General features: G+C 43.2%; 1 protein-coding gene across 2 annotated transcripts in view; it reads right to left on the minus strand.

The window, feature by feature from the left end:
• Window positions 1-288: 288 nt before the first annotated feature.
• OLFM1 (olfactomedin 1) overlaps window positions 289-16,650 on the minus strand; it is a 217,473-nt gene continuing 201,111 nt past the window's right edge. For both annotated transcript variants that reach the window (XM_078641935.1, XM_078641934.1), the window contains exon 6: window positions 289-2,086. In XM_078641935.1, coding sequence (XP_078498061.1) covers window positions 1,412-2,086 — 675 coding nt within the window. In that variant the 3' untranslated portion in view covers window positions 289-1,411. The remainder of the gene's footprint in view (window positions 2,087-16,650) is intronic.

The raw sequence follows: 16,650 nt of genomic DNA on the forward strand, positions 1-16,650 counted from the left end.
TTGTTGTCTTAAGAAGCGGGTGGATTAGATTTGCTTGTGAGAAACCACAACATCTGAAAAAGCAACAACTCTTTAAAATTCAAATTTTAACTTACAAAAATATTTAGTAGTTATATTTTCAACTTCTCAAAGATAAAATGCTTAGTTTTTGTATTACATGTTTTCAGATCAATAAAGTTGTAATTTAATTGACTCCAGTCGACTTTTTTTTTATCAGAGATCTTTTTCATGAAACATATTTATATATCCATAAACAATCTCAAAGAAAACAAGACACCTACACATAAACAGTGCAAAATGGGTGTCGCGTAATATGTTTTTTATTGTTCCTTAGATAACCGTGGATAGTACAAATTCTTTTTTCTTACAAAAAAAATCTAATGTACTTTAAACTTTTTGCCCTAAACAAAATGTTCTAGAGGAAACATATTTGCTGCACAATCTCCACAAAAGCCGGTTTTGCCACCTGTTAATGCTAAGATACTTCCACAGCAAAGAGAGAGACATTTTCCTGATAAGTATTAGTATTATATTTATCCACATGAAATCGACTACCTTGGTGGAAGGGTGAACACTGATATAACATTTTAGGTTAGATTTCTTCTTTGAAATCAAAATCCGCCTTCACATACCCACGTAATTCAATCGTATTGAAAACCAGACACTCATTGCTTCGAACCAACAAAATGCCACCAACAATTTTGATAAATGACAGACAGACATTTCACGATATAGTTTGCTGGATACATAAGTTCAAAAAACAATATGAGTACAACACCTGTTCATATTCATAATACATACTCAAGCCATCGTGTTTAATAGTTCACTAAGACACCGATTTTCAGGGCAGGGTCCACCATACGGACCACAGCAGCGTTCGTATATGAGACCAAAAGACAGTTGAGACAATAGCTGCAATGGGTTGCGCGTGAAAGTAGCCCAACTTGGCCACATATGCTACCAAATTGGGCTCTTTGACTAATATCCGGCCCGCTCCCCCCACCCAACTCCCCAGTAAGAACAATCACATCCAGAAAAGCTGGTTGTGGGATCCATGCAGTCCGTACAGGGGGCAGTCCTAGCCAGGAGTTTTGCAACAGTCATTGCCTTATATATTAAGTCGGTTAGATTGCTACTTGAAAAGAAAAAGACAAGTCTTTAGGTGCAGTTCTTTCTGCAATCTCTTAGGTACACAGGAAATTGATTTTGCTCTTTTTTGTCTCTAGTACAGACCTACTGAAATCTAGGAATGCTGAGGTGATACTTCAAGCAACTTTCCTTCTGCAACATTACACTTTATTTTGGCAGCTTTAATATATATATATATTTATGTATATATATGTATGTGTGTATCCCCTTCTTTAAATATATTTATTATTTTTTGCTTCTGTCCATCGCTAGGTAGCCAGGACTACAACTCGTCAGATCGGATGACGTGGAACAGGGTGACGTTATAAAGAACTTGGTGCCCATTGTTCCAGGCGTACAGGGCTCTGTCCTTCGGGTTGTAATCCAACATGGAAATGTGGGAGTATTTGTTCTGGAACGGAATGTCAATGTACTCATAGGTGGAGGTGTTGGTTTGGTAGGCATAGTGGACTTTGGTGCCTCCTGAGTAGCCATTGGTGACATAGAGAGTTCCACAGATGATGAAGGCCTCACCTGCACTGCGCTTTGGGTAACCAGTGCTCCAGCTCTGAATTATCGCCAATGTATTAGGGTCCAGTTTACTGATGACGATGTTGCCAGCATTTTGGTTGGTAGCATAGACCACCCACAGACCATTTTCGTCCACCATGAGGTCAATGTCTGAGTGCCCACCCCAGGCGTAGTGATACATGTTATTGTAGCCAGCATAATCCAGGCTACGGGTTTTAAGGATGGTCTCTGTTTTCAAATCAAAGCGGATGATGATGTGGCTTTGAAATTTATTGAAGTAGATAGAGCCATTATAGACCACTTGGCCAGTGCCGGACCACGGGTGTGGGAGGCGATGAGAGCTATAGTTACCCATGTTCATGAAGTCGCTCATGGATGGATACTCTCGGACGAACCTGTTGTTGTGGTAGCCATCCATGTACCAAACCTAAGAGAAAAGAAATGTTATTGTTATAATCATTAATAAAGAACCTATTGGTGACCACCATGATTACTTTTCAATAAAAAGAACATCTGAGGAACAGTAGGCATGTTTCACGCATGAAAGAATTATTTAATGACGAGGGACAACTAAGAAAAAGGCAAAGGAAATCTTTTCAGAGGATGGACGCCCAAGGAAAGAAGTACAGAATTAAATAAATACATCAAGCGGACGAAGACTGAAGAGCAGAAAAGGGGTTAGTCCAAATTAATGGCTATAAAAAAACAATTTCATAACTCTGTGGGATAATGATTGAATTCCATCATTCACCAACCATAAACCACTAGAAAATAAGAAAACTTTAATTGCAATCAGAAGGAATGAAAACATACATTTTGATACAGTGTGTAGAATCCAAGACACTCTATTTTCTCTACTGTATCCACTCCATTACTTCCCTTAAGTATTATTCCTCCAAAAAGGCAATATTAGCAAAGATGAGGGATGCATGAGGACTGAAGATCGTTAATTATCGATAGTGAATCATATCACAGTATTAACAGAAAAAAATGAATCCACATCACGTGCCAGTGCCTACTTTAAGGCCCTGAATCTGGTGTTACACTATCTACCCTCTGCGTAATGCTGTGAAGCAATTTTTCATTCAGTACTCTGTTGCGTGAAGGACAGTAAGGGCCTGATTACGATTGCGGTTTTCCCGCATCCTCCGGGCCGGCGGAAGCCACCGCCGGTCCGGAGGATGCGGGAAAACCGCTGCGGACTGAAAAAGACCCCGCGCCAGATTAGGATGGCTGGGGGATCGTTTTTCAGTCCGCAGCTTTTCCGCCGCATACGCCTTCTGTCCGCGGCGGAAAAGCTTCAACATGGCTGGCGGTGTCTATCAGACACCGCCAGCCATATTAGGATTTCTGCAGAAGGATGCCTTTACACGGCGGCATTTCCGCTGTGTAAAGGCATACGGATTTGGGTTTGGGGGCTCGTTGCGGGCCCCCAGGGGTTAAGGGGGGTGGTGGGTGCACATGGGGGGTACCTATGGTACCCCCCTGCATTTGCCTGCACAAAGCGGCAGGCACCGCGAGGTGCCTGCCGGTTTGTGCATGCAAATGCACAACATACATTTTTATCATTGCGGCGGGTGCTGCTTCAAGCAGCACCCGCCGCAATGATAAAGATACAGGATGTGACCGCCAGGGTGGCGGTCACATCCTAATTAGCACGGAGGGACCGCCGCTGCCCCGGCGGACGGTCCCTCCTTCTCTATGGTGGCGGACGGACTCAGGTCCGTCCGCCATCATAATCGGCCTTTTAATCTGGGCCTAACTGTAGGGTCTAGAGACAGCTAATATTACTAGTAGACATATACAAAGATTTTATTATGCACACAAAAGTTTTGTGTATTATTGATCTTCATGTAGTGTGCAATGTACTCCATTTATGTAGTGGAAAAAACTGATATTTCCATTACTTGTAAATAAATGATTGGTTAATTGGTGATTTTTACTATCTAAATGCAATATATATGTTAACTAGAACTGGGTAACATTTAATTATGCCAGAAAAATCCATAACATTCTCATAATTGCAGTTATGTGAAACAAACTATTTCACGCTAAGCAATTTTGCATTTTTGTTTTGAAGTGAACACTCGCATCGAATACACCTAACTCTTGTGAGATTCCAATCGAGTCTTTTTCTCCTAAAGCCAGTTTCCTGTGGGAATCTTGTGAATCTTTTTTACACAAGGTGCAAGCTCACTCAAAAAACAGTCACACAAGATACCTGCAACTCACAAATTTGCAATGAATACATAATTTTGCATAATTTCCCGAAATTTAAGTGAAATATACAATATTTCATGAGGAAAATTATGAGATTGCACATACTCTTAATTATAACCCACAACAAGCAAAAACAACAATGAAAATAAAATAAAAAATTAAGCCTAATGAAGGCAAGTGATGGAGTTCTGCTTTTTTACAACATTAGATTGTGGTAAGTGATTGCTGATTACAGGAACTTTCGTATTTGGCTAGAAATGCAGAAGCATTTGTTTACACATGAAAAGTTAAACAAAATGAACTTAACACAATAACATACACAAAGCAACATACCAACACAAGTAAAGCTTAACAGGGCACAACAAAAGAGTCAAAAAAGAAGGAAACAAAGGACACACAGCACAACACAACAAAATGACAATGCAATAATGTGGCACAAAAACACTGCAGAACTAAAACAAAAGAATACATCACAAGCACAGAGAAATGCAACAAAAATGTTTATCCAAGCACTCTTGTCAAGGATTATCCCCTCCAGAAACCTGCTTTCATAATATGATGGCACAGGGAAACTGCAGGATGCACTGTCTTAAGTTACCACCAAGGACATGAATTAGTACAACTCAAAAATGGTTTGTGATCCGGCTAAAAGTTTTTGTAATTATATGGTAATAGTATTTGACAAAACAAATCCTTGGCAATAGGGAAGTAAGGTTGCCCTGATATTAGTATTACTATCAGCCAGTTCTACAATATTTGGAGCCTGTCCTGAGACATGTCCTGGAGGCCAGGTCTTCAGCAGCCATTATTAAATGTCTTCTCTGGCAGCAGGCCTTTCAAAGACATTCTCGATCATCACTAGGAGGTGTGGTGTTGCCAGGAACCATCTGCCTGTTAATACTGCAGTGCCTAGGAATTACAAGAAATGTCTGAAATGCTTCAGAATGGAAACGGTGTCTTGGGAAACTGATTACTGGACATGTTTTCCTCTCCGGAGGATTACAGAGGCAAAGAAAGTGCTGATGCAGTAACCCAGAGGCATAACAAGCAATGTTGTTTCCTTGTAACACACAAAATATCGAATATGCTTCCAAGTTAAAGGGGATCATTCACTCATTTTCATTTTTCATGGATTCATGAAAATGTTTTTTTGCTCTATTAAATATTTCTCCCTCAGCCCTCCAATCTGAGCAACCAGAGCAAACCCATGCCGGGTCATATTCAGAGTGCCCAGGTATCATGGACACTATTAATGCTCCCGGTAAATACCATTATCTCAGGATGTAGTATTTACCACATAAGGTATTTCCAGGTTCAATCCGAGTGGCCCGGCTCAGAATGAAGCATAACATGCAGTATGGAGTTTGCTCATCCGATTGCTGCATTTTTGTCCTGTTTAGAAAAAGGTTTTCATGTTCACATTTTGCTCTGTTTTGCAAAGATTTCCGCTGTGAAGCAATTTTTACAGAAATCAGAATTCCAATTTGGCACAATTTCCACCTTCGCGCTAAAAGAGGAACTATCACTGGACTTATCTCCTGAATCGTTTTAAAATGTATTTCTTTGAACTGCTAGTTGCAGATTTTATAAACTATCTGATATCTCTTCCTTTGTTTATGATTATGATTTAACTTCCCTACACCATAATCTGTATTTTCTAAAAAAGCGTCTTTGCTATACTGAGTCACCTTAAACTCCTTCTCGCTTCTTTCACTTCAGATAAATTTGCATTTTATTTTTCAAAATGTATAAATATGAACAGTTCCTCTTGTTATATGCTTTGTCACTAGCCTTAAGGGTCCATTCTGTACTATATTAAATAAAAAAATCAATGAGTGTTAAGTGTTTCTCACCTGGAATTATTTTCATCTGGCTGATTAAAATTCTGCCACCACAGTGAGTGAATCGAATTAACTAATTTGTGCAGTATACTTTAATGAGACAGTCAAACCGTTGATTAAACAGGTGTTGCTTGCTCTTTTATGAAAATATTTTACTTTTATGTTAAGAATTCTGTCACTTGAGTACCTCTTGCATACTGCCAACCCTTAAGTAATAAAACTATGTTCCCAAAAGCATCTGAATCACGCCTAATTTGTTGTCCATCAAGAAAGGTCTGAAGACCCATATATTTTAGAGGCCCCCTCAAAGACTACCTAAAGACCCATATCTTTAAAGGCCACCTTAAAACACATCTGAAGACCACTGTCTTCATAGGCCACCTTAAAGAACATCTGAAGATCCTTATCTTTAAAGACACCTCAAAGAATATCTGAAGATCCCTTTCTAAAGGCCAATATCTCCAGAGGCCACCACAAAGACTATCTGAAGACCCATATCTTCAAAGGCCTCCTTAAAGAACATCTGAAGACCCTTATCTTCAAAGACACATCAAATAATATCTGAAGACCCCGTTCTGAAGGCCAAAATCTCAAGAGGGCACTACAAAGATTATCTGAAGACCCATATCTCCAGAGGTCACCTCAAATACTGTCTGAAGACCCATATCTTCAAAGGCCTCCTTAAGGAACATCTGAAGACCCCTATATTCAAAGGCCACTTTAAAGAACATCTGAAGAACCTTATCTAAAGGCCAATACCTCCAGGGGTCACCGCAAGAACTATCTGAGGACCCATATCTCCAGCAGTCACCTTAAATATTTTCTGAAGACCCATATCTTCTGAGGTCACCTCAAAGACTATCTGAAGACCCATATTTTCAAAGGCCTCCTTAAGGAACATCTGAAGACCCCTATATTCAACGGCCACCTTAAAGAACATCTGAAGATCATCATCTTCAAAGACACCTCAAAGAATATCTGAAGACCCCTTTCGAAAGGCTAAAATCTCCAGAGGCCACCACAAAGACTATCTGAAGACCCATATATTCTGAGGTCACCTCAAATACTGTCTGAAGACCCATATCTTCAAAGGCCAATTTAAAGAATATCTGAAGACCCTTATCTAAAGACCAATAGCACCAGAGGTCACCACAAAGATAACTAAAGACCCATATCTCCAGTGATCACCTCAAATACCTATATCTTCTGAGGTAATTTCAAAACACCACCTTCTCATTTCCTCATTTTCCTCCTTCTCCTTCTCCCAGGCCTCCGATTTCCCAGACCCCGTCTTACAGGGCCTATTTTGGGAACCATGCTCAGAAGTGCCTCTTCCAATACATTTGCATACTACACAAGTGTTCTCATAACATCTTGGCTAATATTTAAACTGAAGGCGCTCAGGATGAGCCGAGAGACTCGAAGTAAGACATTTTCTCATTGGCAGAGAATATGCAAATGAGAGAATTCCCATTGACCCCACATGCTTTACTTGAAAACATGCACTGTGTGGATCCATATCCAGTGCCAGAATTCACATGTTTCATAGTTCCAGCATGAGAAGGACATCCATTCAGTGTTTTTCCTTTGTGTTGTCCTGTAAAGCCCACGTGAACTAGAATTCAATGAGAAACACCAGGACTGGATAAGCCACTAAACCATGGAATCTGGAAAATTGAGAGCTTTGGAAAGCCCCTGAAACATGGTAGTGATGATCCCGAGTCTTCAATTAAAGCACTCACTGATGTTACATTGGCACTTTATTTAGGTGCTGTACATAATTAAACTTTAGATGTAAAGTCTCAACTTTTACTTTTGTTGAGTTAAAAAAGTGTTAGGACCTTCTGAAATTTGACCTGAAATTGAAATGTCCCCAAAAACAGTTTTGGGGGGTTAGGGGACCAACGAAAATATTTTTTCTGGGAGACTTGAATATGTGAAACTCACATGTCTTCTGGTGTCAAGGCCCTCTTTAACCCTCCCGAATCCTTGCATCAGTAGTTCATACAGTCATGATTTATATGTGCATCCTTGTACAAGCAGTCCTGAATTTATAAGAGGATAAAAAGGACTGCAACCACTAGAATGTAAGAAAATACTGCACTTGATGAGTTACTCACACATGGTATCAGGAACACAGAGCTCTGCACTTCCATTCACATGTGCACGCTCTCTCGTATGTTTACATGTGATAAGGTATGGCCAGTACTGGTAGGGGTGGGGTAGGGGTGGGATGGAGGGGGAGGTCAACAAATGACGGGATACAGAAAATAAATGAATAAAACCTCTGGCCTTGCGATTGCCACATTGCCACCTCTGCAATGCAGCGAATGCAAGGTAAGTGGTTTTATTTATTTTATTTTCCCTATCCCATGGTCGGTCGACTTCCTGCCCCAACACCCCACCACTCTTATCTGTTCTGGCCGCACCTGCACATGATTAGTATCAGTGCTTGAAATAGAAAAATAGAAGTGCAGGTACTCTTTACCAGGGTGCCTGCCTGTTTCTGAGAAGTGCTGGTACTCCCCGTCTCAAAAGTATTACGTTTTTCGTGACAAGTGCAAGCACTCTCCCTCTCAAAATAAAAAAGTGCTGGTACTCAATACCGGAGAGTACCGGCCCATTTGAAGCACTGATTAGAGTAAAATGAAAAACCTGAGAGGGTCCGCTGAACAGTCCTGTGCCATTAGCCTACTTGACAGACAGGGGTGGATCCTCCATGTGGGCGAAAGAGCATTGCCCCACTGCTTTCTCGCAGTGCGAGAAGCAGAAACATAAAATAGTTTTATAAATACCATTTTATGTTTCTGCTTCTCACAATGCAAGAAAGCATAAGGGTTTGGCTGAGGGCGGGCAGGTAGGCGGTCCTGCTTGAGGGCAGGGGAGGAGTGGCTTGCCCACTCTGAGGGCGCTGACTGTTTGGTCGGCCACAGGGCTGACCAAACCAGTCATACACACTCTGCATTTTCTCCATGTAGGAGAAAATGGCCTCTCCATAGACACCTGTGCGGTCGGCGCCACAGCCAATCACAATACTTCAATCGCAGCATTTTGATTGGCTGAGGGGAGGCTACCTGGGCTGCTTCCTGTGAGGAGCAGAGACGACGCAGTGCCGAACTGGGCAAGTGAAGGTAAGTTAACTTTTTTTTTTTAAATGGAACCCCCCTCAAAGTGACCTCCCTCGCCCCACCACCCGCGAGTCGTGCTGGCCATGACTGTTGACAGATTAGAATCTTGTAATCATCCAACATTCTGAGGCAGACGGCATTTCCAACTGTGGGAATGCACCATCAAGATCATAGGACAGGGGGACATAATATGTAACTAAAAAGGTGTTAAGTTAATAATAATAGGGGATAATAAATCACTGGTTATAAGAATATAATTACAACACCTATGTTACGGTTACCATATGACTCCATTTCCTGTCCTCAAATGTTACTGACCACCACAGTGAATTCTGGAACTTGTAGTCTTAGTTAAGATTAATCGGCCCATTGGGTTATCACAACTGAAAATAATGAATTGTGAAAAGAAAAGTCCAAGCCTTTTAGAAATGCGTCATCAAGGAATGGGGTCGCCTGGTAACCCTAACCTACCTGTAACATCCAAGAGTCTAACAGACGGGGACAACCAATAACACACCTGAACAGCATCAGCAAGAGACCACTGCGGCTGAAAGCTGTGAAGATGCTGTGACTCAGCAGATCAGACTAGCAGGATGGCATGAAGCGTCATGTGCTCTGTTGCCTCCTCTGGTGAATACTGCACTGCTCTTGCCTTAGGCTGTGCTTTTCAGGACCTGTTCAGCCATTCATGCCGCATAAAGGGCACTGTTTAGTCTTTCAGCTGTGATTTAAAAGGGGCTTTACTAGCCCCTGGTGTAATAGCCTACTGAGAGACCGCAGAACCACGAACCACGGCCGCACGGGCTGCTTCTGATAGGCCGGATCTCAAGTGGATGAAAGGTGGCACAGAAAGTGGACTTTTCAGATCAGAGTAAACTTGCCAAAGACTAGGAAACTAGCAGTGAAAACCTGTTAGTGTTCAGTAGAATCGTAAACTGAGCAGCACCAGAGCAACCAAAGAATCCCTAAGTAGGCTGGGTTAAAATACTACAGCTGCAAACAGATGGTACCAAATGAACTGTTTCATTAACCCCAATTCTACAAATGATTGAGGGGCATATTATCAACGGCCAGCGATAATTATCGCTGGCCGTGCTTAGCGATAATTTTATTATCGCAGGCTATCTCTGGAATTTATCGCCCTGGTAGCGCGTTATAAACAACGCGTTTCTCCAGGGCGATAAAAATTGTGTGTGTGTGTGTGTGGGACTTGTAAAGCGCGCAGCTGCCCGTAAGCGTCCCGGCGCTGAAGACCACTGGGGAACCCGTCCTGGCTTTCTCTGTGAGATGGTCCCTTCTGGGTATCTCCAAGGTGAAACCAGGCATCCTCGGCATCTGTGGGGGGCCATTGTAGAGATGAGGCAAGCTTAATGCCCAGAGTGATCCCTGGTTAGAGTAGGCACCGAGGCGAGAATTGTCCAGTCCGCCTACCCGGGTCCACAACCCTGCCGCGTCAGGAATTGAACCCTGGTCCTGGGCCGTTCTCTGCTTCCGGGTCTGCCGCCTCTAACCAGTGAGCCACACCACTCTACTGAGCCACACCAGAGCATGCCTAGTGACGCCCACTTTGCATTTCATTAGAGATGCAAGGGAGCGTTGGGAAAAAGGGTGCTAACATGTGATTATGCATGTTAGCACCCTCTTGTAAATAGGTTGATAGTTTTATCTACACTTTTTTGGCTTTTAAGCCAAAAAAGCAGAGATAAAGCCCTTGTAAATATGCCCCTGAGTTATTCACCCTAGCAGCTCTCTGGCAGAGCCATGTGCACCACATACATGAATAACCTTGCATTCCACTATCTGCACAGCCACATATCTCTATATCGGATTGAGCAGTCCGCCTCTGCCCGAGCTCCAGCACTCTGGAATTCATTCCTGGGAGCTCTGAAAACTGCCATCCAGCTAGCTTGCTTTCAGGTGAGTGAGACCTCTTCTTGGCACTTGACATTGAGACCAGCGCCAAAAGACCCACTGGAGTAGTGTGCTTTACACAAATGCTGTGAAGATGTTCAGTGCACCTTATGTTTACTTGCTTTGCCTTTACACAGTGTTTGAAGACGTTTATGGCTCTTCTTTGCTGAAGAGACAGTCTACAAGGAACACTTTATGCATGCACTTCATTTTAAGCCAGTTCATGTGTAGCAGTCATTTAAAAACTCCACTCACATGCCACTGAGTGTGTAAACATTGAGCATAGAAACAAAACAAAATGTTTGCTTTCTTGTTCTTTGAAGGTGGTCAAGAAAACACATAAGTAGCTTACAAAGTGTTGCAAACATCGTTATGAGGCTGTATTCGATAATAAGACTGGTGGTCCTTGTTAGGTGCCTCTTTTCAGCCACCCTTCCATCGCTGTCTGTTTCTAAGTGAAATTGAGTCAGGTTGAAAAGTGCAAGGCGACTGCAGCATTCACTGTGCTCTGGCTCACATTTCACAAGGACTGAGAAAGGTTATTGAAAGTGCCATCATGCACACTGATTGCAGACAGGGTTTGCAAGAGGAACCCTGTGTTGGTTGTACTTCCTTTTCACTTTTCATTTCCTTTTTCCGTTTCCTTTTCCCTTCTTCTTTTGCCATGTTATGACCAGGTTTGCCTGGTCTTAATTTTGGCGTTGCCTCATATTTTTGCCATCCTTGTAAATAGGGAGCAGCATCAAAATAAATGGGTGCTGCAGCAGAACGTTCACTGCAACACCCATTGCCCATCCGTTTCACGCTAAGTATAGCGTGAAAGGGTGCCTTATTTGCAAGGCAGCGTTAAGCCACATTAGGTCAATTAACGCCACCTAGTAAATAACGCAAAGCCCCTATCATCACAGGAACGTCATTAAACGTGACATTCCTGTGGCGATAGGGGCTTGTATGTATGCCCCACACTGTTGTGAGAAGTAGAACATATGTTTAGAGAGATGTATGAGGTGGCGGTAGCCTGTGTTTGGATGTTGGACCTGCTTTATGACGTAGATGAACCACATGCCCTCAAGAAGCCTCCTATGATAGATTGTACTTCACAGAGGGGAAATAAAGGGTGTAGATGGAGGAAGGCAAGTAACAGCTGGGGAGATTGTTGAAGGGGGAAGAAAGGATGAAGATAGGGAAAGGCTAACAGCAGGGGAGATTGTTGAAGGGTGAAGAAAGGATGAATATAGGGAAAGGCAAGTAACAGCAGGGGAGATTGTTGAGGAAGGGAAGGGGAAGAAAGGATGAAGATGGAGAAATAAAGTAACAGCAGGGGAGAATGTTGAAGAGGGGGAGGGGAAGAAAGGGTGAAGATGGGTAAGGCAAGTAACAGCAGGGGAGAATGTTGAAGAGGGGAGAAAGGATGAAGATGGAGGAAGGCAAGTAACAGCAGGGGAGAATGTTGAAGGGGGAAAGGATGAAGATGGAGAAGGTAAGGAACAGTAGGGGAGGATGTTGAAGAGGGGGAGGGGACGAAAAGATGAAGATGGGGAAGGAAAGTAACAGCAGGGGAGTTTGTTGTAGAGGGGGAGGGGAAGAAAGGATGAAGATGGAGGAAGGCAAGTAACAGCAGGGGAGAATGTTGAAGGGGAAGAAAGGATGAAGATGGAGAAGGCAAGGAACAGCAGGGGAGTTTGTTGTAGAGGGGAGGGGAAGAAAGGATGACGATGGAGAAGGAAAGTAACAGCAGGGGAGAATGTTGAAGGGGAAGAAAGGATGAAGATGGGGAAGGCAAGTAACAGCAGGTGAGTTTGTTGTAGAGGGGAGGAAAGAAAGGATGAAGATGGAGAAGGAAAGTAACAGCATGGGAGAATGTTGAAGAGGGGGAGGGGAAGAAAGGGTGAAGATGGGGAAGGCAAGTAACATCAGAGGAGAATGTTGATGGGGAAAGGATGAAGATGGAGAAGGTAAGGAACAGTAGGGGAGGATGTTGAAGAGGGGGAGGGGAAGAAAGGATGAAGATGGGGAAGGCAAGTAATAGCATGGGAGTTTCTTGTAGAGGGGGGGAGAAAGGATGAAGGTGGAGGTAGGCAAGTAACAGCAGGTAAGAATGTTGAAGAGGGGAAGTATGGGTGAAGATGGAGAAAAGCAAGTAACAGCAGGGGAAAATGTTGAAGAGGGGGATGGAAAAGAAAGGGTGAAGTTAGTGGAAGGCAAGTAACAGCAGGGGAGAATGTTGAAGAGGGGAAAAAAGGATGAAGATGGAGAAGGCAAGTAACAGCAGGGGATGCTCAAATGCGTCTCCTACAAAATGCTGCTCCTGTGAAGTCAGGTAACGTAAAATAATAGTATTTCATGCACTTTCACCCATGTAAAATTGTGTTAGCCTGATCAAGCCGATAAATTAGTGTAGATAGCCGAAGAAGAAACCCAGGGATTTACGAAGGGAAATAAATGTATTGGCAGATGGAGTCTGCAAGTGGAATAAGACATGCTGTGAGAAAGAGACAAAGAATAACTCCTAGAATATATCAGGAAAGATGAGGTTTTGAGGTTGCAGTAATTGGGAAGAAGATGGCAGCGAAGGGCAGGGTCATAGATTGGATAGAGGAGTAGGGAAGAGGATTGGATAGGGTGGAAACATGAAGATGAGCATGTGTGCTGTGAGTATATCCCTTCTGCCTTCCTAATGATGTCTTATACCCAATAGAGATGAACATCCGCAGATCACATTTTAGATTGGTGAGATACCATAACCAGTCAAGTTGTTCATTGCATAGCAAGTAATGCAAGTTTTTTGGTCACTTCATGGAGTTCCGTGTAGTGGATCTGCCCGAATTCCGCCCAGGCCTTATCTATGCAGTCTTCCATACCTTCCAAAATACTTAAACATCATGTCATTACAAGTTCAAAACTGCCACAATTTGCAAACATGGGCCACGTTTTTTACCTATCTAATTCACTAATTGGGGCCACTCTTATTTTGGTGCTCGGGCCTATTTTCTGTCCCAGTTCCACTTTGAATCACAGGGTGAATAAACATCTCAGTTCTCCCCCGGTGCCACCTGAGCTTTCTCTCAGGCCGCCGGGTTCATGCATGTCTGTCTGCCCTCATCTCCTTGCTTTTTGATGAGAGGGAACACAAACAGTGAGCGAAAAATAAAAAAGTGTAAACAAACCATTGCTATTTTTCTTTGGTTGGTTGGGTTTCCCGCTCATCAAATGCAAGGGGAGGAGCCAAGAGAGTTGTGTCTGAATCGGGCTGCTTGAAAAGAAGCTGAGGTGTTGCAGCAGGGAAATAGAGCTGTTTTTTTGAACAATGTCATTAAAATGAGAGCCAGCTCCTGCTCCGGCAGCACCCAGCCGCGGTCCGTAGTGGGAGTACCTGCCGGGTGGTGACGTGGGGAGGGGAAGGGTGGGGGGTAGTAAACTATGAATTTTATTGCACGCAGTGCATCGCATTTGGGGATGCAGTGCACGCAACGAAATTCGTTTTATTTATTTATATGTTTACCTACCTGTAAACCTCCATAATCCATAGTTTACTACCCCCCACCCTGCCCCTCCCCCTCCCCACGTCACCGCCTGGCAGGTACTCCCACTACCGACCGCGGCTGGCAGCACCCCCTTTTTTGGCAGGTAGTGCTAGCAGACTTAGTGCCCTATCTGCAGGGCAATAATGGCTGTTAATGATCCCACTTCCCCCTTTTGAGGGCTATCACCTGAGGCTTGGCTTCTGTGAGGGCAATTGACATCTGTTATTGCATTTGTGGGCAATAAAGCATAAATAACGTAATTTTATATGATTCTTCATACCACAGTTTTACAATGTCTATGTGCTATAAATACAATCTATTACTATTACCTGATGTAATATTACTCAATTTAAGAACTTTGGAAGGATTAAAGTCTGTGTGGCCCCCACTGAGAAACAGACATGTGACTTTCAGTTCACAAGTCTACTGAAAACAATTAATTGCTAAGCTATCCTGCTGGACTATAAGCAACAACTGTAACCCACACCAGTGACACCTTTTCCAATAACATGGAAGTCAAACGTGGTGTTTTCTGAGCAGCCTGTCTGTCCTCAGCCCCACAGGGACAAAGATGGCCTACTTTCTAAGCATTGCAACACTCGCCATCACAACGCGGTGCTCTGAAAATAGCTGCTCTACTTTCTGATCTGCATTCTGCTTCCTTATTCAACATATGAGAAATGTGAGTTACATGTTAACCGGATTATGAACCACACACGCTGTCCTTAAATGTACAATATAGGAGTTCTTTTGAGCTATCTGTCCCTCTTCTACAAAAAGCCTCATAGATGTCTGTATCAGGCGTGCAACGCCCATTGGGCTCAAAGGGCTTCAGCCCCCTCATTGTGTGTGTCAGCCCGGGATGAGACAGCTTCTCGGGCACACACACAGCCGCGCCCGAGTACTTCATAGGTCTTTTAAAGACCTTTTGCTTGTTAATGAGGCTTTGATGTCCCCCCGCTTAGAACCCCTGCAGCTCCACTCTGCCTTTTGCTTGAAGAATCAGCCCCCCCCCCCGAAATTTTTCCTTAGCCCCCCTCCCCCCCCGAAATTTGACTCTAGTTGCGCCTCTGGTCTGTATATATTTACAGACACCTGGTAGGACTTGTCAGCTCACTCCATAGAAAAATCCAGTCAGGTATTCATGATTGCCAATAGATACAATAAATTACTTACATACACTCACTCAGACATGCACACACACTCACACATACACAAACAGAGAGACTGACAGACACACACATACACTCACTCATACACACACACACACACACACAACAAAACACACTGGCACACACACACACACAGACTGATAGATACACACACATACACACACACACACACACACACACACATAAACATACACAGACAGACACACGCACACTCGCACACACACAGGGACATACAGATGCTCAAAGACACACATTTGCCTGAGAGGTGATATTCCATCTCTTTATGAGGCCTATACATAGGCCATCCAACTATAGTTAATTTGATGAGTTGCCAGGTACTCTTTACATGACCAGGCAAGAGCACTCATGTGATTTTAATGGAGTCTATTTAATACAAAGGGTGGCTTGTATTTTCCTCGTCTGGTGGCACATCATTTAAATACTGAGGTTATAAAACATCCTTTTAAAATGTAATTTTAGTGCAACCAATAAGAACAAGTAGATTTTCTGCACCCTGCTGAACACAGTTAACTTATATCCTCCGCCATTTCACGTTTACTAATTCATTATTTTAATTCGGTTATTGTTCTAGTGGTCTTGCCGCACCAGAACCAATCAAAACGGCGCTATTAATGCATGTAGATGTAGGAAAAATCTGGCAGTGAGGGACAGGAAAAAATAATGACTCCCACAATCACAGAGAAAACTCTGAGGGTGTGGAAGCCATTGGGTTTTTTAGTTTTTCAGAAACAAACTCCTGCTTTGGGAGTCTTTCTGAAGATCAACATCTTTTTGTACATTGAAAGGAACCGGATGTATGTTGTTACAACACATGCTTTCACAACGCGTGCCTTTACCACGCAGGTTTTACAACGCAAGTCGTTACAACGACTTGCGTTGGGGGGCGCTGGATAGTGGAATAGTTTAATTTACTATTCCAACTCCAGTCCCCGTGGATAGTAGGGAAGGTTTTGGATAGTAAATTAAACTATTCCCTATCCTACAGAGCCCCCCAGCGCAAGTCGTTGTAACGACTTGCGTTGTAATACCTGCGTGGTAAAGGTACTGCGTTGAAAAAGTTGTTTTGTAAAGGATGTTCCCCAAAGGAACCACCAAAGGAACCACCATGATGGCAGTCCCTTACAATGTACAGAGCTGCCTGCTGGGCCGGTTGACATCTGTAAACCTCAGGTGT

Source organism: Lissotriton helveticus, chromosome 5_1 (genome assembly GCF_964261635.1).
Source record: "Lissotriton helveticus chromosome 5_1, aLisHel1.1, whole genome shotgun sequence".
Taxonomy (NCBI): Eukaryota; Metazoa; Chordata; class Amphibia; order Caudata; family Salamandridae; genus Lissotriton; species Lissotriton helveticus.